The following is a 24,299-nucleotide window of genomic DNA, read 5'->3' as shown; positions in this document are numbered from 1 at the left end:
TAGTGATTATTCCTGTAGGAAAATGTTAACCAAAAAGGAAACACCCATCTATATTTTATTTCCTTAGATACCAAAATTTGCAGCAGAGGTTTCAAAGAGTGCCTTTTTTGTATTGTTACCCATGAGATATCTGCAAAAATTTGAACGGAATGTCCCAGAATTAAAAGTTCAGAGCGTTTCCTAGCAGCCTGCATAATCTGTTCCTTTATATTGTAGAAATGTGGTTTGACTACCACATCCCTAGCATACCCGTCAGGCCTCTTAACCGCAAGGACTCAATGTATTCTGTCCAGCTCCAGTTTATTATCTTCTACTCCAGGTAATAGATCTTTCATAAGCAGCTTTACAGTCGTATCCAAGTCTGTCACTGTTTCAGGGAGCCCCCTAATACGAAAGTTGTAACAACGTGATCTATTCTCCAGGTCATCTGCTTTAGAGAGGACTTCCTCCATTTTTTATTCTGGAGAATCCGCATATCTTTTGTATTTTGATTGGTATGTGATATAGTTTGTTCTAATTTAGATTCCAAAATATCTATGCGTGTGCCCAGCTCTCTAATGTCCGATCGTATCTCAGTAGTAATTTGTTTGGCCATCTTATTCAACTCTTTCTCCAACATTTCTGAGAACTGAGTTAGAGTGGGTGATCCCCCCAAAGCACTCCCCAGATCTGATTCTGGATCAGCAGGGTTAGGGCTACAGGGATAGGAGGCTTGCTGGGACAGCAGCATGTCCTCCAAAGTCCTTTCTATCAAAGAGGAGGTTGAGGCAGGGGAGTGATCCCTTCTAGATTGGGTACTCACCACTGCCTTCTTTGTGGATCCTGATTCCCCTTGTTACTGTTCGCTTCTTCTGTAAACATTTTGAAATTCTGGAATCCTTTAGCAGGCAGTGCCAGTGTTTAGTTAGTATGTCCCTGACTGCTTGATGCTGATTGTTATATGTAAGGATTAATCTAAGATGATCATCCTGTTTTTTATTTTTATTTTAATTTTTTTCCTTTATCCCGTTTGGTTTGTAATTAGTTTTCGTTCTATTGTAGGCTCTCTGTAAGGTTTTATCAGAGTACCCTCTTTGTTTTAATCTGTATCTTAAGCTTTTGGCCTCTAGTTCAAAATCCTTGTCTAGGCTACAATTCCGCCTTACCCTCAGGTATTGTCCATATGGGATGCTATTTTTGAGGCTTTGAGGGTGAGCACTACTGGCCTCTAATAGAGAGTTCCCAGCAGTGCTCTTCCTGTATAGCCTAGTATACAGTGTACCTGTTTCACGTTTGCCAATATAAATGTATAGAAAGGGCAACTGTGATTCATTCATCTCCATAGTAAATTTAAGATTTAGATTATTGAAATTCAAAACGTCAACGAAATCTTCAAAAAGCTTTTTTCCTCCGGTCCAGAGAATCAAGATATCGTCTATGTACCTATGCCAGGATAATACATGGCATAGGTACATACACAAGTCATCTCCGGACCAGATATCATCTTCCCAGACCCCCAGGTACCGGTTGGCATATGAGGGAGCACAACGTGTTCCCATAGCCGTGCCCTGTACCTGGCGGCCTACTTCGGTGGGGCAAGGGGTAGTTGGCTTACTTGATGCACCTCCCCAATGGGTCTCTCTCAAGGGGGGTGCAGCTTGGTCTCGGGTGGCAGGCTCTGCACCCTTCCATTTTTTGGCATAAGTTTAGGCCTCCGAGGATAAGCCCCTGCCAGCAGAAGCCAAAACACCCTAAGAGTGCTTCCTGCATTCACAAATTGTTTTTCTTTGCGGGCCAACCTTTTCTGCCAGATCTGTGTATCGCCAAAGAGGGGCATGCATGGGAGGGAGTGTCTATGGTCATATCTCCCTCACACAGACAGGATCTGGTTCCCCAGTTACTGGGGATGGATCCTGGCAGTATCTTATTAGGACAGCCTGGCTGTTCGCCTTCTTTCTCTGGACTTTGGCTGGGCTCTCCCCTCTAATGTACACCTTGTACTGGAAGGTATTCCTTGCAGCGTCAGTGTCATAGAAATCCTGAGATTGCAGGGCCAACACTCTGGAGGTATTGCGGTGTGCTTTGGGGGGGGCTCAGTCATGTTCTTATGTCTGTAGACAATGTACTGGGCAGACGGAGGTATTGGGGTGGCGACTGAATCACCCTGTTTTACTTGGAGAGGCAGACAAAGGTGCAATTTACAGGCTTTGCAGATAGGCTATTTTACCTGGGGGTGAGTGCTGCTCAGGTGAATGACCTTGCTGTCTGCACAGGTGGGAACCTCCAGTCAATCTGGAGCGATTACTGCTAATTAGGCTGCATGGATATGTTTTTTCCCCTATGTTGCAAAAGTCTTGTTTGTCACCTGGGTGGGGGCCGCTCCACAGGTGAATGACCTTGCTGTATGCACAGGGGGGAACCCCCAGTCAATCTGGAGCAATTACTGCCAATTAGGTTGCGCAGTTATATTCTTTGCCCGTATGTTGCAAGAGCCCTTTCCCACTGGGGTAATCCTGATAAGGCTCTGTTATTGGGTATAGGTTGAGGTTCCTCATTTTTCAATTTCACCTGGGTGGGGCTGTTCCACAGGTGAGTGAGCTTGCTGTCTGCACTGGGGATAATCTCCAGACAAGCTGGGCAATTCCTGACATGGGGTTGCACTACTATTATATTTTGCCCTGTATAATGAAAGCATTGATTTCCCTCGAGCATTAAACCAGAAAAGCTCTATGTATTCGGCATACGACGAATAGTCAAATAATTGGGTATACCATAGCCCTGTTGCTGTGATGAGAACCAACACATAGAGAATCTTGTACAGCATCTATATTGTAGCTGAAGCATGTGCTACCTTTGGCAGGAGTAATAGGGTTATATCGCTACTAGAGAGTTTTTGGCCATAGAATTTCAATTCACCTGGGTGGATTGGCTACACAGGTGATTGATCATTCTAACAGCGCTGGTGGACACCTCCAGACATTCTCGGGGTTCCTACCAGTTGGGCAGCACTGTGATATATATTGTTTTTTCCTTATCTTTTGGAGGCCTTTTTTTTTCCTTGGTTGTGAAAGACAGAGGTTAGTTGCATCCTGGTTTTGATGCTGACTTCTGTTGTTCCAGACTCCTGTAATCACATCAACGCACCATGTGTAAATGCATGTGTGTCATTCGGTGGCAGAATATTAGATACGGCTGGACACATATGCACGTAGATGCATGCGTGCGTAAGTCCTTAACGCAGATGGCAGCATATATTATGGCCACCTGGCTGGCCAGATTTTTTTGCACATGGAGGCTTGGAGTGCAAATGGCAAGTATGAATGTAGCTGTATGCCGCCTACCTTAGGTGTATGGGCACCCACTATGTAAACCTAGTTGGCTTAAGCTCAGCATATGGGGGTTCCCCTGAACAGGACGTTGTTAGTGCATCCTTGTACTGGACGCATGCAGTTTAAACATCTGTTGGGCTGTTTATAGCATATGTTCTGTTAGGGGTCTTCAATGGGGCATAGCTTTTTTCCAGGCTATTACATGAATATCAAACTTGGTCTTGTATCCACCCCAAGCATGGCTTCAGGTGGTCGATTTCGTGTATTTTCATTCTCTTCGATTTCACACAAGAGAATCGGCCTTTATATCTGGGAGGATGACTAGGCTGTATTCGCCCTGTGTAGGAATGGCGCAGGAATACTGGCTGCTCTCTGAATTCAGAAGGCATTTTGCATGCTCAGGCACACGATTTATGTGCCACGATTTGGTACAATCAAGAGCAGTGTGTTGCATGTCAGATTATTTTTGTGGAGCAGTGGAATCTAACACGGAGGTGTGATTTGAAACTATTCTGGGCACACACCCCGAATGCAGCAGATATGGACAAGCCATGATAAACCAGATCACTGCAGAGACAGGCTACATATTTCAGGGTTTATGGTTGTGCCTGCACCCATGTAATCTAGGCAGCATTTAGGGATGGGCGGGTGTTTTTACCCCCAACAGGTCAGTATGTCGAAGTGACGACCTGCTTGGGTTTTCTACATACATCAGCTTTTCTATTCTGCCTATAGTATCGGAGGAGTGTCAAACCTTAGGATCATAGGCCAGCCACGTGACATTTGTTTGATCTCACAGTTGCTTTGTCTTGCCTCGTTGCACTTTGCAGTACAGGTCAGGCCCAGTAGTGTCTACAAAACTGCTGCACTGTTTTTCTTTGTTGGGAAAGGCAGGGTGCAGAGAGCACATGTAATGAAGGGGTAAACATCCTGTTAATATTGGTTGCCACTTGACAAATTCCTATGTTTTAACTCTTGAGATTGTGAGTGCATTCGTGGGCGCAAACAACTCAAAAAATCTGGGAATGATCAAATACATTTTTAAACGTAGGGGTTAACTGGCTGGGTAGAACTTACTTACCCAGTGAGCCCTTGGGTTCTGTAAAGGTCAGAAGTCCTGGAATTGACAGGCTTTGATCAAGAGCCTAAGTACAGCTGTCCTAGACAAATCTCAAACAACTCTGCACCTTCTTGGTGTCTGGGTGTGAGTGTACACATAGGTATGTATGTACGCACGCCTTCCTTCCTGAGAGGCCTTCATCCATGGTATCTTAGCAAAGGGGATAACAGAGTGTGTACAGCCACACTCGTGGTATATTTTGGCATGTATATCAATAGAGGGTTGGCGTCCCTCTTTTTATCCTGTTTCATCCATAGGATGGAAGTTGGCTTCTAAATCTAACAAGGCTTTAGTAGGGTTCTCTGGTACTACTTGGACTTCTGTCACTCCTTGAGGAGCTCCAAGAATGTTTTGACCTGTTTCAGGGCCTGATACAGGCTAACAAACACCATAACACTGATATTTGGTGGCTTTAGACGTGCATCGCCCTGTCATCCTCTAGAAGGGTTTATGACAAGCTGCAATGCTGGCCTTGAACTCATCAGGGGCAGAGGGGCTAGGGTCGCCAGAGAAAATCTGTAAGGAAGTCACTGAGCTGAGTTACAATCTTTGGCGTAGCACTGCAGAGTTACCCTCCATCTGTTGTGATCAGACTCTCGGTAGTAAGGTGCTCTTGCCAGTGTGTCCCCCCCCCCCCCGGTTAAGTATATTAATTCCTAATTTATCCTCTCAGAGGCTGCCCTGGACGATGACTGGGGAAAACCTAAGTTAGGTACCTGCTAACTTTATTTTCCAGGAATCATCCAGGGCAGCATGGATTCCCGCCCTGCTTATTGAGTGGTGTGTTTCAACATGAGTTTCATTGTTACTGCCTAGTGGTCCTTTCCGGCCTTCAGTTCTATGATAATACTGAGGTGGTTAGGAGGGACCGCCCTTTTTATTCTAATTGTGGATGATGTGTTTCCTGTTTCAGGTGGGAGGATCCCATCTCTCAGAGGCTGCCCTGGACGATTCCTGGAAAATAAGTTACCAGGTACCTAACTTAGGTTTTTCACAAGATTCACACAATTCGGTATAAAGAACAAAACATGAGAAGTAAGGCAATGTAATACACAGGAGAGTACATTTCACCTCAATGGGCAGAAAATGACAACTTAAGACAACCAGCATAGTCTCTTATATAAACCTAAACAGTTTGTGTAAGCCTGAGGTGCAGGTGGGGCGATAAAAGAGACTGTGGTGATGAGCAGGTTTCTGTGTTATCGGATCAGGCACATGCAAATATCACAGAACAACTCAGTATTGGGTTAACAGAAAATAGAAAAAGACAAACAGCGGCTCCACTGCTAGATAGTTTCTGTGAACCAATTAGGGCTGCAACAACTAATCGACATAATCGATTTTAATCGATGATTGAAAAAGTTGTCAACTTTTTCAATCATCGATTAATCGGCTTCTGGTTAGTTGGCCCTGTTCACTGCTCCACAGAAGCTGTGCGCCGCACCTCCTCACCACCTCACGCGCACCACTGCCAGACCCGCCCACACCCACGCGCCATACCCCGCACCTCCTCCCCGCCTCACGCTCACCGCCATCCCACATCCACGATTGGCACAGGGACTCGATATACATTATACAGCGCAATGCGGAATACCACCAGCTATAGAGGAGTACAACAAATCCCAGCAATAGTACATTATACAGTGGTGCAATGCCGAATACCACTAGCTATAGAGGACTACAAAACCCAGCAATAGTGCATTATACAGCGCAATGCAGAATACCGCCAGCTATAATGTATTGCTGGGATTTGTTGTATGCCTCTATAGGTGGTGGTATTCTCTATTGTGCTGTATAATGCACTATTGCTGGGATTTGTAGTCCTCTATAGCCCTCTATAGTGCTATATAGTTTTACACTTCATTTCACTATATTGCACACCACACTTTTTTTTTTCTTATTTACTATCACCGCTCCAAGCTTGCTCCCGTGATGGACTACATCTCAATACAAACTAGTAGCTCATCACTGGAGCCATTTTTTAAAATTTATTTTATTTTTATCCGATTAATCGATTTTGAAAATAATCGTTAGCTGCAGCTCTAGAACCAATTGCATGAATCTCTAGGCATTGTGTAAAGAAAATAAAGAGGATAGGCGTAAGTTAAAGAACAGGTAAGAAAAGAGAAGTGTGAGAGAGGAAGGGTCGAGGGGAGGGCGGGCGTGGGGGAGAGCTATGGAGGGCTGGGTACAGGCCCCCATCTGAAAGGCCACATAGCAAACATTGGATAGCCTCCAAGGTGATGTAGTTCAGAGAAAGGACTGAAGATCGGAGGAGGAGGAGAAATTTATCCATATACTCCATTGGGTCAGAAATTTGGGAAATGTATCGGTGTCAGTCACCATTAGGTCCTCCATACGCATTATGTCATTTACATGGCTTACCCACATGGCTATGGGAGGTGTGACTGCCCTTTTCCAGTAAAGGGGGATAACTTGGCAGGCTGCAGAGAGAAAGTGTCTGCGATTTGAAAATTTAAAGGGCTGGTATTGGCCTTAAGAATCGGGGCATTTTCACAAGTACTCGTGAAACATCCCTAGTTTTCACTGATGGATACCTCCTGTATATGTATTTCTTATCATACATTTTGGTTTTATTTGCCTGGATTTAAACAATTTTTTTTTTCGTATTTGCTAATGTAGCTAACAGCACATAGCATTCAGAAACATTAGATAATTTGCAGAAGTATTTATGAATGGCAGTGTTCACCCAGCAAAAATTAACCTGACTTCATCAGTAGTCCAACAACGTTCTAACCTGTAGTACTTTTTTGAAGTACAGATTACTGAATTAAAGAAGAATGTGGCTGACCATCTGAAAAATATATTTTTGGTCTCACTACTAATCCAAATCACTTATGTGAGGGAGGAAAAAGAAAACACAAAGCTCTTTGTTTTTGCAGATTTAGGATTACACTATAACATTCTAGCTATATTGGTTTAATTAAAGCTGGAATGTAGTTCAGCATTCCTCTGCAGTAGTAATACCGTGAGGTTGCCGCTGCTTTTCTACAACCTGTTTGTGTCTTTGCAGAATGTGTTTTTTGTTTTGTCATTAAAACTGTTACTATATCAAATCTGTGATACTGGTAAACATTATTATTATTATTATACAGGATTTATATAGCGCCAACTATTTGCGCAGTGCTTTACAATATAAGGAAGACATTACAATCACAATACAATTCAAGACAAGACGGTGACCAGGGCCCTGCCCCTGAGGGCTTAGGCCTTGTTCACACCAAATGCAGAGCAGATCAGCTCAGGTTTCTGCCCACGCAGTGCAGTGGGTTTTGCCGCGTTTTTGATGCGGTCCGGGCGTTTTTTGGTAAAAAAACACAATTTTTTTTTTAGTTTTTAACATGGGCTTTCAGTGCGTTCCAGGCATTAGCATGCGTTTGCATATCTAGAGCAGATCCAGAGCAGGTAAAATGGGGCCTGCTGCAGTTTTTTCACCTGCTCTGGAACTGCACGCTGCGATGTGAACTGGAGCAAAAAATACCATTGGAATACATTAGATGCAGTTTTGATCCGGTCTGCAACTGCTCTGCTCTGCACCTGCTCCGCGCTTGGTGTGAACAAGGCCTTACAGTCTAAAAGGAAGGGGTAAGTGATACATGAGGAGGTAGATTTGTGGGGATGAATTGTTTGAGAACGTGATGGCTGAGCAGTTAGGTTGAGGTGGGATAGGCTTCCCCGAAGAGATGAGTCTTTAGGGAATGCATAAACATAATTCTGTTGCACATTGTAAGAATGTGTATGTATTGCATTAGCTTTATTCCAGTTGTTTACACTTTGTTTTTTATAGATCACATAATGCAAATCCAGTTTGGCTTTTTCTCAAAATCTGTTAATATTACTATGCTCTTCTATCATTTTATTTTGAGGATATTTATGTGCATTTTAATACGTGCTACTGCAAGTCACGTGGCACAAGTGGATGCTAGGGTAGGACAGAATAAAGCAGAACATAGTTGGTTGGATACATGTGGCCGCTTCTTGACTTGCTCACTTATTTATTCCCTAACTGAATTGGAGTTTACATCCTCCAGCCCTCTTAATACTTGCACATGGAATGGGCAGCTTAGTCTGGAGGGAAAAGGGGGGGGGGGGGTGTACATGGAAACCCTGAAAGTTATTTACTGACAACATTAAAGTATATTTCCACTGTTGTAGCCATTTTGGAATAACAACTCCTTTTTTATATATGTGAATTTTTTTCTTTCACACAGCATAACTTAAAAAAAAATAAAAATTGCAGCTTGCCTTTTTAGATGTTCTTTGTGCTATCTCCAGGACTGAAAAGTCCAGCTTAGTTCTCACTGTCTGGGGGGGTTCAAATAATTAACCCTGTCTGTACTGCGATGGCAGATTTTATTATCACTTTTAAACTGGATGAGCAGGGTGGTCTAGCAAAATGTTAACGACATTGAGGGGAATTTATCAAAACTGGAGCAGACAGAATCTGGAGTTCCACAGGCCACCAACAACTCAAAACGATTATAGCAATGGAACGATTCAAACTATTATAGGAACAAAACCATTAAGTACTACAAACACAGCTTTCAGACAGCTGCAACCCGTTCGTCCGGACCGACATTATCAACGATTATCCACAGCCACATCACCACCAACACACCTACCAGCTTTACAACATCTGGTCAGCATCTCATCATCATCCTGCCCATAGAGGCAAGCTGATGATGAGATGCTGTCCAGATGTTGTAAAGCTGGTAGGTGTGTTGGTAGTGTTTTTGGCTGTTCAGTATCCATTTTTTATAATCGATGACATTGCATCATTATTAACCACATGGAGAGTTTCTACTTATCACACACGTGATTTATATCTTTTTTGCATACTCTCACCTTATAATCATTTTCGCCCCCCCTCTTCGACTCCCCCCAACACCAACCGGGAGAAGGATTAGTCATCACCATCACACCAATCTTCAACACCAGCACTCCAAACGAGGTCAACAAACCTGACCTATCGGCAACTCCCCTATACGTGAGCACAAGAGCATCCATACCTCGCCCACCTACCAGGTTTTTCGCCTAGTTGTGGCTCTTCTTTCTCATTTTTGTTCATCAGCTTCTCTTTTTCATTTTCAGAGTTTAACTGAGCAAACTGAAGATAGAAGCTGATTGGTTACTATGGGCAACTGCTCCAGATTCTATCTGCTCCAGTATTTATACATTCCCCCCATTTGTATGTTAATGAGAGGGAGCTCAGCCTGTTAGTCTTTCTATTATGACAATCAGAGTTTCCTGTGACTGAAAACTGAGAGAGAGGCTTGCAAAGGCCTGCTAAATAGAGGTGTCTAAAAGGTAAGAAATATTGATGAAATACATTTTTAGTTATGCTGTGTAAATAGGAACATGTAAGAAACATATAGTGAGGTTTTTCTCAATTTTGACTGTAAAAGTGTAAATACACTTTAAAGAACTTCTCTTCCTTCTCCCACAGATATGTTTTGGTTTTTTTTTTGGTAACATGTCTCTCTGTTGCAGCCATGCAAAAGTGCACTTGTTTAAAACCTTGAAATGTATTCTGCATCATAACTATATGAATCTAATGTCAACCCAAGTAACCTAGTCTCTAATTTTGGATAGAGTTTTGAAGAACTCCTGTTGGATTTTTGTTGCTTTCCAGGCACCAATAGAGAGATTTATCCTCACTTCTTATGTTAACAGTTTCACCAGACAGGAAGTAAGGGAGAATATGCAACAGGGATACATAGAAAATGTTTAATCTTACAGGGTTAATAGCCTTTCCCTACACTGCTAAAAAAAAAAAATTGTTCATTCTGTCTATGGAGAGCTCTCCCCACTTCCTGTCAATGTTTTACCAGACAGGAAGTGAGGGGAAATCTCTCTAACAGAGCCCCAAATAGCAGTAGAAATCTGACAGGGGTACTAACCATTCCTCTATTCTATCCAGAACTAAAAAAAAGTTTTGACTGGACAAACACAATATTTGCAGCATGCTGGCTAATTTTCATGAAACTGCAAATACTATGCAGATACAGCAAAAAAAATCGTAATTGTGCATGCATGTGTTACAGTAAATGTGTCTTCTTTCATGGGCACTCTTAATTTAGACGGTACATTTTTGTTTTGCAGATAATGAATATATTTTTATGGACCTGGAGCAGAAGCTGAACAAGTATTTTCCTAAGGAATGGAAGAAAGACGCTCACAAAGTCGCTCACAAAGTATGTCAGAGCTGAAACAAAACAATACTGTATGTGTGTACGTATATAATTATTGTATGTGTGTGTAAGGAAAAGCAACAGTAAAATGCAAAACAATGTGACAATTAGGATTTTATATAATGCATAGGAGCATAATCACAAAGAGAGTTGTACCAGGCTTACACCTTTTTACTGTTTTTAGTTCTCTAAATAGTGGAGCCGGTAAAGACATGTTACATTGCTGCAAAGAAACAGATTAAAAAAATGGATCAGGTTAGAAAGTAAAACAAACGTGACCTATTTGCAATGTGCAATGAAAGTGCAGTGAAAGTGTGCATTCAGGAGCAAGAAAAATGGTTACAAGAATGCTAATACAATTGTTCAGTTCAGGAGTAAAACTTTGCCTGTAACTAGGAAAAGCTACCCATTTAAATTTGACCAGTTTTCTGTCTTATAATACAAACTGCACTAGTAAGAAACTGTAGTTGTGTGTATTCATTGTAAGGATTTAATCCAGAGTAGATACAAGTCCGTTCTCTCACTAGCACGGTTCAGGGCATGTCAGCCCACTTTTTTTTTCCCCCCCAGAGATTTAGGTTGCACCAGCTTTCACTTGCAGAATTAAGCCCAACAAACACATACCCTATTTCCACGGTCATCCTACCAGCCCTCATCACAAACCAACCCCTGGATGATTTGGGGCTGCTGTTTGTCACAGTCTGTATTTTTAGCAAGTCTCTCACAATAGATACTGTCAGCGGCTATGACATGCTTTCCATACTCCTATTTTGTAATATTTAAAAAATGTAAATAATTATTTGAAAAGGTCTACTGAATTCACACATTTCTTACTGTTATTTTTATAAATGTCTTGTGTGTTCATCAGCTGTGACTAGTGTCTTAACATAAAATACTTAGCAGTGATAAACTGGTTAAACCGGAATCCACTTGGCTCCAAGAAATGTTTTGAATTGAGAAATGTCTTTGAAACCTGATTATTTGGCTTTATTTACTGCTCTAAAAGCCACAAATATTTTAAGGGTATATACACACTTATGCAGGTATAAACATGTACGTTTTCTTTCCAAGAGGAAAATGTGAACACGTGTGCAGGCCCAGCTACAACCCACACAGCAGATACTTTTAACTTTCAAAGTATTTTATTACATTTTACGATAGAATAAAACAAGAAAGCACATGATGCACAAACAGTATAGCATACAATTGCATCTCAGAGTCTTCCACATTAGCATAGTCAGGTAGTGAGAGGGGATCACTAGAAACCATACACACAATGCATAATAATTCTGTGAAACAGAACATATCTATCCACCTACTCTTGCCAAATTATCCCCCATCAATGAAATCAAAATCAAAACAATCTGAGAGAAATATCAGGCATACGGATCCACCTGTGTCTGAAGCAAACATTTGGTATGACCTAGAGCTTCAACAATTATTCGATTAAGCCGATTAAAATAGACGATTCGTCAGCTAAAATTCAAATTTCCTGCTCGCCGTTCACTTAAACTTTTTTTTTAAAGTGGCACACTGCCGAGCAGCTATAGAGGAACAACAAATCCCAGCAATAATACATTAAACAGCCTGTACAATGTATTATTGCTGGGATTTGTTGTTCCTCTATAGCTGCTAATGTTCTGCAGTGTGCCGCTGTATTATACATTGATATTCTGAATTGCATTGTATTGTGCATGGTGTTCTGCATTGTATAATACATCGGCACACTGCAGAACACCAGTAGCTATAGAGGAACACCAAATCCCAGCAATAATATATTAAGCAGCATGTATAATGTATCATTGCTGGGATTTGTTGTTCCTCTATAGCTGGTGGTATTCTCCCTTGCGCTGTATAATGTATTATTGCTGGGATTTGTGGTTCCTCTATAACTGGTCAGTGGTAATCTGCATTGCGCAGTATAATCATTATACAGCGCAATGGAGAATACCACCAGCTATAGAGGACTACAAATCCCAGCAATAATACATTATATACAACGCAATGCAGAATACCAGCAGTTAGAGGACTACAAATCCCAGCAATAGTACATTATAGTATAATGTTGTACTATTGCTGGCATTTGTTGTATTCCTATATAGCTGCTGGTATTCTGCATTTCAACGTATAGTCATTATACAGCGCACTGCAGAATACCACCAGCTATAGAGGACTACAAATCCCAGCAATAATACATTATATACAGCGCAATGCAGAATAACGCCAGCTACAGAGGACTACAAATCCCAGCAATAGTACATTATAGCATAATGTACTATTGCTGCATTCCTCTATAGCTGCTGGTATTCTGCACTGCGCCGCTGTATAATGTACTATATTGCACACCCCACTTTTTTCTTACTTCCACCGTGCCAAGCTTGCTCCCGTGATGGACTACAATCTCAATACAAACTAGTAGTCCATCACTGGAGCCTTTTTTCTAAATCCGATTAATCAAACTCAATAATCGGCTAACTAATCGATTATGAAAATAATCGTTAGCTGCAGCCCTAGTATGACCTCCTCCGTATCTATATACATAGACTTTCCGTCCAACATCAATGTACTAAACAGCTCACGTGTGTGAGCCTAAAGCCTAAAGAAAGAAAAAACAGACAAAAAGAAGAAAAGGAAAAAGATGCTAAACAGAACAGCTTTAATACAGAGTCCAAAAAGAGTAGATCCGTCCCCTACCAGATAGCCCAACATCTACTTAAACATTAAACATGGAACCCAAAAAAAGAACAGAAAAATTGTACAATGGAAGTTACCCGGTTTCCAGCACCCCTGCATATAACATCCAGGGTGTCCAGGTAAATTCAAAGAATTTTTCAGTATCTTGGAGGATGCTGTAAAGTTTATCATGGACCATAATCCACAAAATTTTTTGTTTGACCAAGTGGAATTGAATTGTTGGCAATTTCCAAGCCCTAGCTATAGTTATTTTGGCTGCCAACAAAAAGAAAGTAATTCATTTATCCAAAGCTTTAGACAGTCCTGGAATCGGGCAATTCAGCAACACATATTGGGGATCTCGTGGGATCCTCACCCCAGTAACCCTAAATATTAGAGCATAAAGCCGGTTTCAAAAGGTTCTCAATCTAGGGCATTCCCACCATATGTGATACATTGTGCCCGGGTGAGCACACCCCCGAAAACAATGAGGAGAAACTTCTGGGTATATTCTCGCTAGTCTGGCAGGAACCATATACAACCTAGATAACACCTTATAATTCGCTTCTATTAGTGAAATATTGAGTAAACCAGATGACATGCGGGAACAACATTGATGCCAGACATCCAGTGGAATAACCGTTTCCATTCGTAGGTTGTTTTAAAGGGAGACATCATGTTAGGTGTTTTTTAAAGAACCTAAAAAGTGTAATAATTGTCTGTAGTGAAAGTATTCAGAAGATGGCATGTGCAAAACCTCCCGACAGTAGGTCAAAGTAGTGGGAAATTAGGATTATGGAAGACGGGAGCCAGAGGCGACGCCAACCCACCTCCCCTTCGGAATGAGTCCCATACCATCACAGAACAAGACAAGGTCGGGGCCAGAATGACGGGCCTCTGCCTCAGGGACATCCACTTCAAGGCATCAATTGGTGTACCCGAGGCAGAGAGAGATTCCATTAGGATCCAATCTGGTGTGTATCCCTGGTTATACACAGAGGAGAGCTGAGCCACCCGCGCTTTTCCATGTCAAACAAATGTAATAATTAAGGATTGGAATTTCAAAAGGTCTGGCTTATGTATAGCTATGGGTAGAGCCCGAAAGTAATACAGGATCTTGGGGAGCAATGTCATTTTGAGTGCATGAATGCGACCCAGCCATGACAAATTACAGGAGTCCCATCGAGACATATCCTCCCGGAGTTGGTGAAACGGGGGTATATCATTTTTCTTGTAGTTGTAAAAAGATAGGTGTAAGTTTAATCCCTAGATATTGCAAAACCTCAGTGGACCAGGTAAAATCAAAATGTTCCGACAACCGAGACCACAATTCCTGGGGAATGTTGATATCAAGAGCCAATGATTTACAGCAGATACTTTTAGACCTATTTTTGCTGTGATCTGTGTTTAAAAATGTATCATTTTGTCTTTATACCTGCAAGACAAAATGAACCCTTATACCAGGGCTCAACATTTCCACTCGCCTGCTCGCATTTTGCGAGTAAAAGAGTGGAAATTTGGGTCTCCAAGTACCGGTTCGCGGACCAACTCCGGCCCACGAGCCGGTACTTTGTGGCCAGCAGCCAGCTGACATGTCAGGCACACGGTCACAGACTGCGTACCTGACTTGCGGGAGCAGCTCCACGGTCTGCATCTGTGAGCTGTCAGCTCTGGCTTCTTTCGACCGGAGCTCTGACAGTTCTGAACTCCAGCCGAAAGAAAGGATGTATGTGGGGAGGATCAATCCCTGGTTATCTGTTGTGTGGGGGTGGGGGGTAACGTTGAGAAGTGTGTATTGTGTTTTAAGCTGCCCTACACCTTACGACTTTCGTTATGCGATGGTTGGTTGCGAAACGCGTTGCTGTTATATTCCACCAGCTCCAACTCCCTGAGTCAAAGCTAAGAAACCATACAAAAAACATTATCATTTAAATCATGTACAATGTTAACTCCATCTAATGTACGAATCAAATGTTAATGGTTGATACATATCAATCAATGTAATTAGGACGGCAATCCAATACTACGATGAGCGTAATATAATCATGTTGAACTAATTATACTTAGCCACAGATGGCGATACAGTGAATCCATAATTAACGGATGGTTTTAAATGCTTATAAAGCTGAATCCTCTCGGTTTCTTCAATATTTAAACCCCAATGAATTGCTACAGATTAGCCGTCTATCCAATTGAAGTGTGTCAACCATATTGTAGGAGTTGAGACCTACAAATGAACTATACTTCTGTATTAACTAGCTAAACCAATCATGTTAACTGGGTCTTAACCATTTAAGACTCAGGGTATTGGTGGATATTGGAGGTGTTTCTGCTCGATTCCTTTTTTGTTTCTTTCTTTGATATTGTGATTTACATTTTTAATCATGTATTTAATAAAATGTATTAGGGATGCACCGATACCACTTTTTTAAGGCCGAGTACCGATACTTTTTTCCAAGTACTCGCCGATACCAATTACCGATACATTTTCTTAACGGGACAGGTAAAAATATCTTGCTTGATTGAAGACGCGATGGAGGTCCTGTGTGCGGCGGATACGGGTCCCTGAAGATGGCGGACAGGTACTCGTTTTATGTCTTGGAGTATTTGCACGAGTACTCATGCAAATACTCGGTATCGCCGCCGATACCGATGCTTGTATCGGTATCGGTGCATCCCTAAAATGTATACATTTTATATAAATACATTTTCGTGAATCATCGCTTAGAGTGCCTAAAAAAAACCCCACCCTTCCAAACTTCCTCTCTTCAATCATAACCCGGGGTGTGGCATTTGCTGCTGGTAATCTGACAGTGGTGAACCCAGAAGTGCTCAGAGTGCAGTGCTTCCAGGTTCATTGATTGCAGAGCAGATGCGTTCTGCAAACTGCTCCAACTTGCTATCCTAACATTATTTACTGTGGTTCACCATGACGGGGGTGACTATTTATCCCCATAAAAGTGATTACTTTTACTGGAGAGCCTGAAGTTGGCTGAAAATGGTAACAAGTTTACTGCTGCTGCTGTTGTTTTATAAACATCATGTGGACGTCTAGTGATTAGTACAAATATCTGTGGCCCTGGAAAAGAATTAAGCTGAACTCTAGGCGAGTATAAAAGGAACATTAATGTAGCTCTGTAGTCATTATTCCTCATAAAATGTTTTTTTTACATGCAAGTAGTATAAACCGAATTTGACCTTGTATCAGCCTCTTGTAGTCTGTGGAGTGTGAGAGGAAGAAGCAGTACAAGGAGCCAATTAGAAAAAGCATGCTGATAAAAGGAGAAAACAGTGACAGAAAAAAAAAACATACCACTGTGCTGCTTCTCTTTTCACTGTCAAAGTTCATGGTTTTGCTAGGTCATGTACAGGGAAGTCTAGAATGATGTTAGCCATCAAACCATCAGAAGACATCTAGTGGCAGAAAAAAGTACTTCCGGGTAATTGAAGATGAATATTGCAGCAAGAGCTTGTTTTATTTTATCTTTTTAAATGGGCTATTCCTTTTTTCATGACATATTATTATATTTATTATATATCTTATTACCATAGTGTACATCCTTTTTTTTTTCAGGACACTTAGGGCTTTCGAGTTCAATAATTTTTATTGACATTTTTCAAAATAGTTTAACATTCAAGTGTAGCAGAAGTATAGAAACATAAGGTAGCTTACAAAGCTGGAACCGTTATCTATTCATTACAATCCGTGGAGGGAATAAACATCAGAGAGGTAGCACTGGGAGCAATGGCAATCTGACAATAAGATGCTTAACATGCTGCGCACTCCATTAAATCCAGCTTAACTGCATATGGACTCGTACATCCAAACAAAGGTAAATAACTTTCTTCCCTGATTGGGAGAAGGGACAAAGTAGGATTGAGAGGAAGGTAAGTAGTGTTAGTTAGAAAGAGGAAAAGGGATAGATAAAGCAAGAGATGGCGAGAGAGGGAAGAGGCGGTCCACTCCTGTAGCAAGGGCAAAGGATGAAATTGTTTGTGCTTGGATTTCAAAGTGGCACCAAGCGCTCATCAAAAGATTGTGTCTAAGTATCCAAGGGTTCCAAATTTGTTCAAAGCGGGGAACCGTATCAGCCAGTCTCGCGGAAAGGCGTTCGTTGACAAAGGTCCATTGGATTCTGCGCTGCACCTCAGAGAATGGAAGTGTAGTGGACTTCCATGATTTGGCCACGGTCAGCTTAGCTGCAGTGAGACCATGTAAGAAAACTTTGTGTTGTTTATGTGCGCATTCCACAAGGGGAAAGTTAAGAAAAGCCACCTTCGGATCCGGTGTTCGTGTCATACCCAGGGTAGAGGAAAGAAAAGCAAAAACACGTGTCCAAAAAACCTGTACTGAGACAGCTTTGTGAGCAGGATTTAGTCACTTTCCAAATGTTGTTCCAACTATCTGCGTCCACTGAGATACCGAGGTCCATCTCCCATGCTTTCATGTAGTTATGAGGGGCAGAGGTCAAACCCAACAGTAATTAATTATAAAGCATGGAGATTAATCCCGGTGCGTAAGGATCTTTATTGCATGCCTGCTTGAAAGGGGTAAACGTGGGACTGGCGAAGATACAAAGTGCTTGACCTGGAGGTAACGAAAGAGCTCTGCATTCGGTTGTTTGATAGTTTTCCTGTAATTGTTGAAAAGATTTTGGGCCGTCTGCAGTATACAATTTTATATAGGTTAAGCAGGGTTCTTGAGGAAGGATAGAAGTGGACGTTGTGGGGACATTAAATGGCTTGAATACTTGCACGCGTCCCAGAGTTGGGAGTGTTGGGAGTGGGCTGTCATAGGATTTTTCACGCGTAGTCTATATTTAGGGAGTAACCAAAGGAGGTTATTAATGGTCAGCGGGTAGCAGTCGACTGCTTCTAGGGAGACCCATAACGGAGTGTCTTCGTTGGCATGGTATTTTGTCATAGCAGCAAGTTGAGCCGCTGCATAGTAATAAGCGATAGGAAAGCGTACGGCATTGGAATACACGGGCGGCATCCTTGCCATATAAAGTTAGTTATTTGGTGTTGCAGGACCCTAAATCTATACTGAGGAACTGGGACGGGCAGGACCCTGAAGAAGTAAAGTAGCTTTGGTAGGAATGTCATTTTTATAGCGGATATTCTCCCCAGCCAAGATAGAGGATACTGTTTCCACGTTCGACGCAAGTGTGATAGGTGAGAGAATAAATTGGGATAATTTTCTTCGTATAGAGAATGGAAAGTCAGAGTAAGGCGGATGCCTAGGTAGCGTAGGGCACGTGGTTCCCAAACAAAAGGGAAGGAGGTACGGAGGGTGTCCACCAAAGGGGCGGGGAGGTTCACATTAAGGGCTTTGGTTTTGTGGGGGTTAACCTTTAAATCAGACACGGCCTCGAATGGGTCTAACACCGAAAGGAGGTTAGGCAAGGATATGGACGGGTTCGAGATAAATAACGGATATCGTCTGCAAATAGACTGAGTTTCTGGTGGTGTCCGGCAATAGGGATACCAGTAATGTCAGGATTGTTGTGGATTAGCTGGGTCAAAGGTTCCACTGCCAGTGCAAACAGTAAAGGAGATGGTGGACAGCCCTGCCGTGTTCCATGGGAGATAGTAAAAGGGGCAGAACGGTACCCAGCGTAGTTTATCGATGCACTGGGGCTGGAGTACAAGGAATGAACCCAAGAGATGAATATTAGACCAAAACCCCAATGGTGGAGCGAGCCAAAAAGGTATGGCCAGGATAGAGAGTCAAATGCCTTTTTAATATCGAGGGAGAGGAGCATAACCGGCGTATTCCGGCGCCTGGCTGCCTTCACCAATAAGCAAGCTCGTCGGGTACCATCACCTGCTTGTCTACAGGGCATGAAACCAACGTGGTCTCCATGAATTATCATAGCGATGTACGTATTGAGCCCGATAGCTAAGATCTTTGCCAATATCTTGATGTCCACATTTAGTAAGGATACGAGTCGAAAGTTTAGAACAGTTAGTCGCCTGAGTCCGGCTTTGGTATTATACATATCGTGGCTGACATGGATTCTTGGCGTTGGCGGGCTCCAGTCTGAATAGAACTGCAAGCAGCATAGGTGCGAGGTCTGAGAATTTTTTAAGAATATAACGGCATAGAGCTGCCGGGGCTTGGTCTCTTATTAGGTTTCAAAGTTTTAATTGCCCATTGGACCTCAGTCAAGGTCAGTGGCTCTTCTAGGGAATCGCAGAAAGATTGAGGAATAGCCGGCAAGGACGCATCAGTGAATATGTGTGAGAGATTGAGTGGGTGTGGTGGGTCTGTCGCGGAGTACAACACAGACAAGTGTCGCTCAAATTCCTCAGTGATTTTAGACGGGTCGCTCGTCAATGTGCCCAACCGTGTACGGATACGGAGCAGTTTATGTATGAGGTCAGAGGAGCACAACCGGCAGGCCAAGAGCGTATTGTTATTTTTTTTTCTTACTTGCCGAGCGTCGCGTCACTGCTGCTCCGGTGGGCAGCGCTCCAAGCGGGGTCATCTGGCAGTCTCCGGCCACCTAAATTAGGACCCCACCTGGAGCTCCGCCCACCGGAGCAGCAGTGACGTGACGCTCGGCGAGGTAAGTAAGAAAAAAAAAAACATAGTGCAAGCTTCGGCGCTAGGCATCGTGGCATTTTGACAAGTACTTGTCAAAATGCCCTGTATCGGGCCCGATTCTGATGCTAGCATCGGTATCGGGACATCCCTAATTGAGAGGCAACAGGAGTCTTGACAGATTTGCTATATATTGGTGCCTGGGGCTTTTACAACTATAGTGAATACTACACCATGATTTCCCATTTCATATCACAATCTCTTGCTTGAGATATGGACTTTTTAGGTCTATAGCTGCGTCTGATAAGTTTACATTAAAATTGGACCCATGTCTTTATTCGGTTTACTCTGGTACGTATTTACTGCCTTTTTTTTTTTTTTTCCAGACAACAGAAAAGTTTAGTCCTCCTTGCGTTGCCTTTTTCAGAGTGCAATATTATGTAGAAAATGGAAAAATAATAAGGTAAGAGAATAAATTACGTCATCTGGCTCCTTTTTTAGTGTTGGTGATATATATTGGTACGGTGTGGTTTTTGTTTTTTTTTTCTCCTGGGAAACAGGCAGAAGAAAAGTAGGAGTAGGGTAGAGAATGAGAGTAGTTATATTTTTTTTGTTATTGTCGTGTATTGCTAGGTAGTTACATAGTATTTGGGGTTGAATAAAGACATACGTCCATCAAGTCCAACCCATATAGGTCCGCGCATCATCTCATTCTTAGGGATACTGGTAGTTGCAGGGCAATTAGGACATAAAATAATTTAAAGAGTGCTGACGGCATCAAATGCATATTAAACACAAACCAGAACATTGTACTAGAACACAAATGATTTTCCCTGAGATCTTTCTAATTGTATGTAGAATGACAAAGTAATTTTCTTTGTTTTTAATGTATTTCTGTTTGCAAGTGTTTACTTGAAACTATGAAACCAGAAGGTACTGTTTCCATTCTTCTGAAATCAGCAGACTAAAATGTATGTGACATTAATGCAGGGTATTGCTTTCTTGAGGACTAAATATGCATACAGTTTTACCTTCAAAAATTCAAATGAATCACTTGAGGGTTTGGAACATAGGAAATGCTTCCTCAAAAACGTCAACATTTCTAGGACCTATCTCCTACATTCAGTAAATCTCCCCTTGTTGCATACAGAGGATCCATAAGTGCGCATTTTTATCTTCTACTCCCAACTTTCTGAGATGAGAAAGAGATACAGTACAGAGTATGTAGACAAACTTTTACAAAGTATTGATCCCGTAAAGATGATTGCTTAAACCCTCAAGTGCTTTTTTTATCATTACTTTGCTTTTCTTTTAAGCAAGCTTTAAAAAAAAGTGTGTGTGTATATATACACATTATATTGCCAAAAGTATTGGGACGCCTGCCTTTACACGCACATGAACTTTCATGGCATCCCATTAGTCTGTAGGGTTCAGTATTGAGTTGGCCCACCCTTTGCAGTTAGAACAGCTTCAACTCTTCTGTAAAGGCTGTCCACAAGGTTTAGGAGTGTGTCTATGGGAATGTTTGACCATTCTTCCAGAAGCGCATTTGTGAGGTCAGGTACTGATGTTGGACGAGAAGGCCTGGCTCGCAGTCTCTGCTCTAATTCATCCCAAAGGTGTTCTATCGGGCTGAGGTCAGGACTCTGTGTAGGCCAGTCAAGTTTCTCCACCTCAAACTCACTTATCTCTGTCTTTATGGACCTTGCTTTGTGCGCTGGTGTGCAGTCATGTTGGAACAGGAAGGGGCCATCCCCAAACTGTTCCCACAAAGTTGGGAGCATGAAATTGTCCAAAATGTCTTGGTATGCTGATGCCTTAAGTGTTCCCTTCACTGTAACTAAGGGGCTAAGCCCAACACCTGAAAAACAACCCCACACTATAATCCCTCCCTCCACCAAACTTTACACTTGGCACAATGCAGTCAGGCAAGTACCGTTCTCCTGGCAACGGCCAAACCCAGACACGTCCACCGGATCGCCAGGGCTGTGCGGGGTCTCACCAGGGCTGTGTGGGTCTCATCAGGGCTGTATGGGCGGGTGCGGGATTTCCCAGTGCTGTGCCGGGTCTCACCATGGCCGTGAGGGCAGCGGGAAGGAGGAGATGTGTGTCCAGACCGGCGCTGTAAACAGGCGCTGTGAGGTCCCCACAATGCTCCCGTGAGGTCCCCACAATGCTCCCGTGAGGTCCCCAGCAACCACGGAACCTTACGGCAGCTTTTTGTGTTTAAAAATGTAAAGCGCCGGTATCGACATTTAGAATCAGGGCATTTTCACAAGTATGTATACTCGTGAAAATGCCCTGTGTTGGTACCGATACTCGTATCAGTATCTGTGCACCCCTACTTAAAGGAGAACTATGGGGTTAGGGCTTTTACCTTAGGGTAACGGGAGGACACAAACTGAGACGCCACAGCTGAAGCGGATCCCGACAATTATGTCTGGATCCGCCCAGCTGCGTGAGTGACAGCTGGTTCTGCCTATCTAGAGGCAGAGTCAGCTGTAACCGCCCCCTCCCCCGTCCAATCCGCCAGTCAGTGCTGGCGGATCGGAGTGGGGAGGGGGGAATCCAGCCCCTCCCCTGTCACAGCAGAGAGCTGTGAGAGGATCGAGAGGTTAGCGAACGCCGGTATGTGTTCGCTCACTTCTCGATCTACTGAGCCGACCTGTGACAGTCTCATTGTCACAGGTCGGCTAGAACTATGAGGTGAGTGAAAAGCACTCCATAGTTCTCCTTTAAGAATAATTTTGCCCAAAGTTCTTCTTTAAAGGGAACATGGCCTAATACAGTGCCTTGTGGTACACCACTAGGGCTTGGTCTTTGTTCCACTGAACCCCATTTACAACCACACTCTGATGTCTATCCTTCCGCCAACTGTATATCCACTGAACCACCCAAGGGTTAGGTCTTAGCTTGTACAACTTTTTATGAGAACATTATGTGGAACAGTACCAAATGCTTTGCTGAAATCAAGATAAACCACAGCACCTCCCTGGTTCAAAATATTTGTGATTTATAGTCAAAAAATTAAAATTTTTATAAAGAATGGGTCCAGATTGTGCAGCTCCAATCGGGATCACCAATTGGCTCTTGGCCCTGGCTTCAGCGCTCCACACTCCCGACCCAAGTGCTAACTCACCCTACGATAGGCAACTCTTTACGCCTCTTTGACACCATGTGCAGGACCGCAGACGTTTCATTGACCCTTGGGCCTCTTAGCCCGGTCCGTATGAACCCCGCTTTCCCCCCAGGCCGCCACTCCTCATTCCTGCACCCTTGGTGCCCAGAAGCCAACCCGACCGTGAAAATGTTCTTTGACGGCCAAGGGGAGTTTCGGTCGTTGGCCGACTTAAATTCTGACACTTCCAACGGATCTCTACCATTATGGACGTATATGCAACTTCGCCATTTCCTCAACGACAGACACATTAAGCAACATTTCACACGCCCCCTTACCGCCCTTGAGCGGCTCTGCACGTCCCCGGGCAGGGCTACTCCTACTGTGTTGGAGACTTATTCCTTACTGTCGAACTCCTCCGCAATGCCACACACACCCTCTACTAAGGCATGGACAAAAGATTTATCTACCGACTTCACCACACAAGAGTGGGAGAGGATGGACGTACTCTTGCTGAAAGGCTCCTTGAATGTACAGATCCAGGAAACTAATTACAAGCTGAGGTCCAGGTGGTACAAAACTCCCGAGCTACTACATCGCATCTTCCCCAACACATCCGCAATCCCACACACACCCGCTACTAAGGCATGGACAAAAGATGTATCTACCGACTTCACCACACAAAGAGTGGGAGAGGATGGACGTACTCTTGCTGAAAGGCTCCTTGAATGTACAGATCGAGGAAGCTAATTACAAGCTGAGGTCCAGGTGGTACAAAACTCCCGAGCTACTACATCGCATCTTCCCCAACACACCTAACACCTGCTGGCGATGCTCGCAAGATGTTGGTACGATCCTCCACATTTGGTGGTCATGCCCCCTCATCTCACCCTTCTGGTCAGACATACACTCGCTCATAAGGAATATAACAGGTGTCACACTAGAATTCACGGTAGGTTCTCTCCTCCTGTTCCACTTTAACTCCCCACACCATATTACCAAACATTCCCTGGTAATACACCTACTGAATGCAGCCAAAACCGTGATCCCCAGACACTGGAAGTCGACACATCCACCGACAATCAGGGAATGGCTAGCACGGGTTGACACTGTGGCAAACATGGAAGAACTAATCGCTTACGATAGAGACACTACACCTCAATATCTGAAAACTTGGGACAGCCTGGCATCTGTTCAAGGGCACGGACTCTTATGTTACCCTCATTCAGTAAAAACCCGACTCTTTCAACCCAGAGGATCTATTCCCTTTCCCTACCCATTCTTACTGCCCCCTAAACCTCTACCTACCTCTAACACACAT

The 24,299-nt window shown here is 43.1% G+C and overlaps 1 protein-coding gene across 1 annotated transcript in view; it reads left to right on the top strand.

Moving 5' to 3' along the window:
• The window catches only part of LOC108799549 (FERM domain-containing protein 6-like), a gene marked incomplete at its 3' end in the record, with an annotated part of 83,453 nt that overhangs the window by 18,279 nt on the left and 40,875 nt on the right, over window positions 1-24,299 (top strand). Inside the window, exons 2-3 of the mRNA XM_018571423.1 lie at window positions 10,552-10,631; window positions 20,247-20,323. Coding sequence (XP_018426925.1) covers window positions 10,552-10,631; window positions 20,247-20,323 — 157 coding nt within the window. The remainder of the gene's footprint in view (window positions 1-10,551; window positions 10,632-20,246; window positions 20,324-24,299) is intronic.

This window comes from Nanorana parkeri, unplaced genomic scaffold, assembly GCF_000935625.1.
Source record: "Nanorana parkeri isolate BGI_ZX_2015 unplaced genomic scaffold, ASM93562v1 scaffold1753, whole genome shotgun sequence".
NCBI classification, from domain to species: Eukaryota; Metazoa; Chordata; class Amphibia; order Anura; family Dicroglossidae; genus Nanorana; species Nanorana parkeri.
Note: the sequence above shows the minus strand (reverse complement) of the source record. Positions and strands in the feature narration are given on the sequence as shown.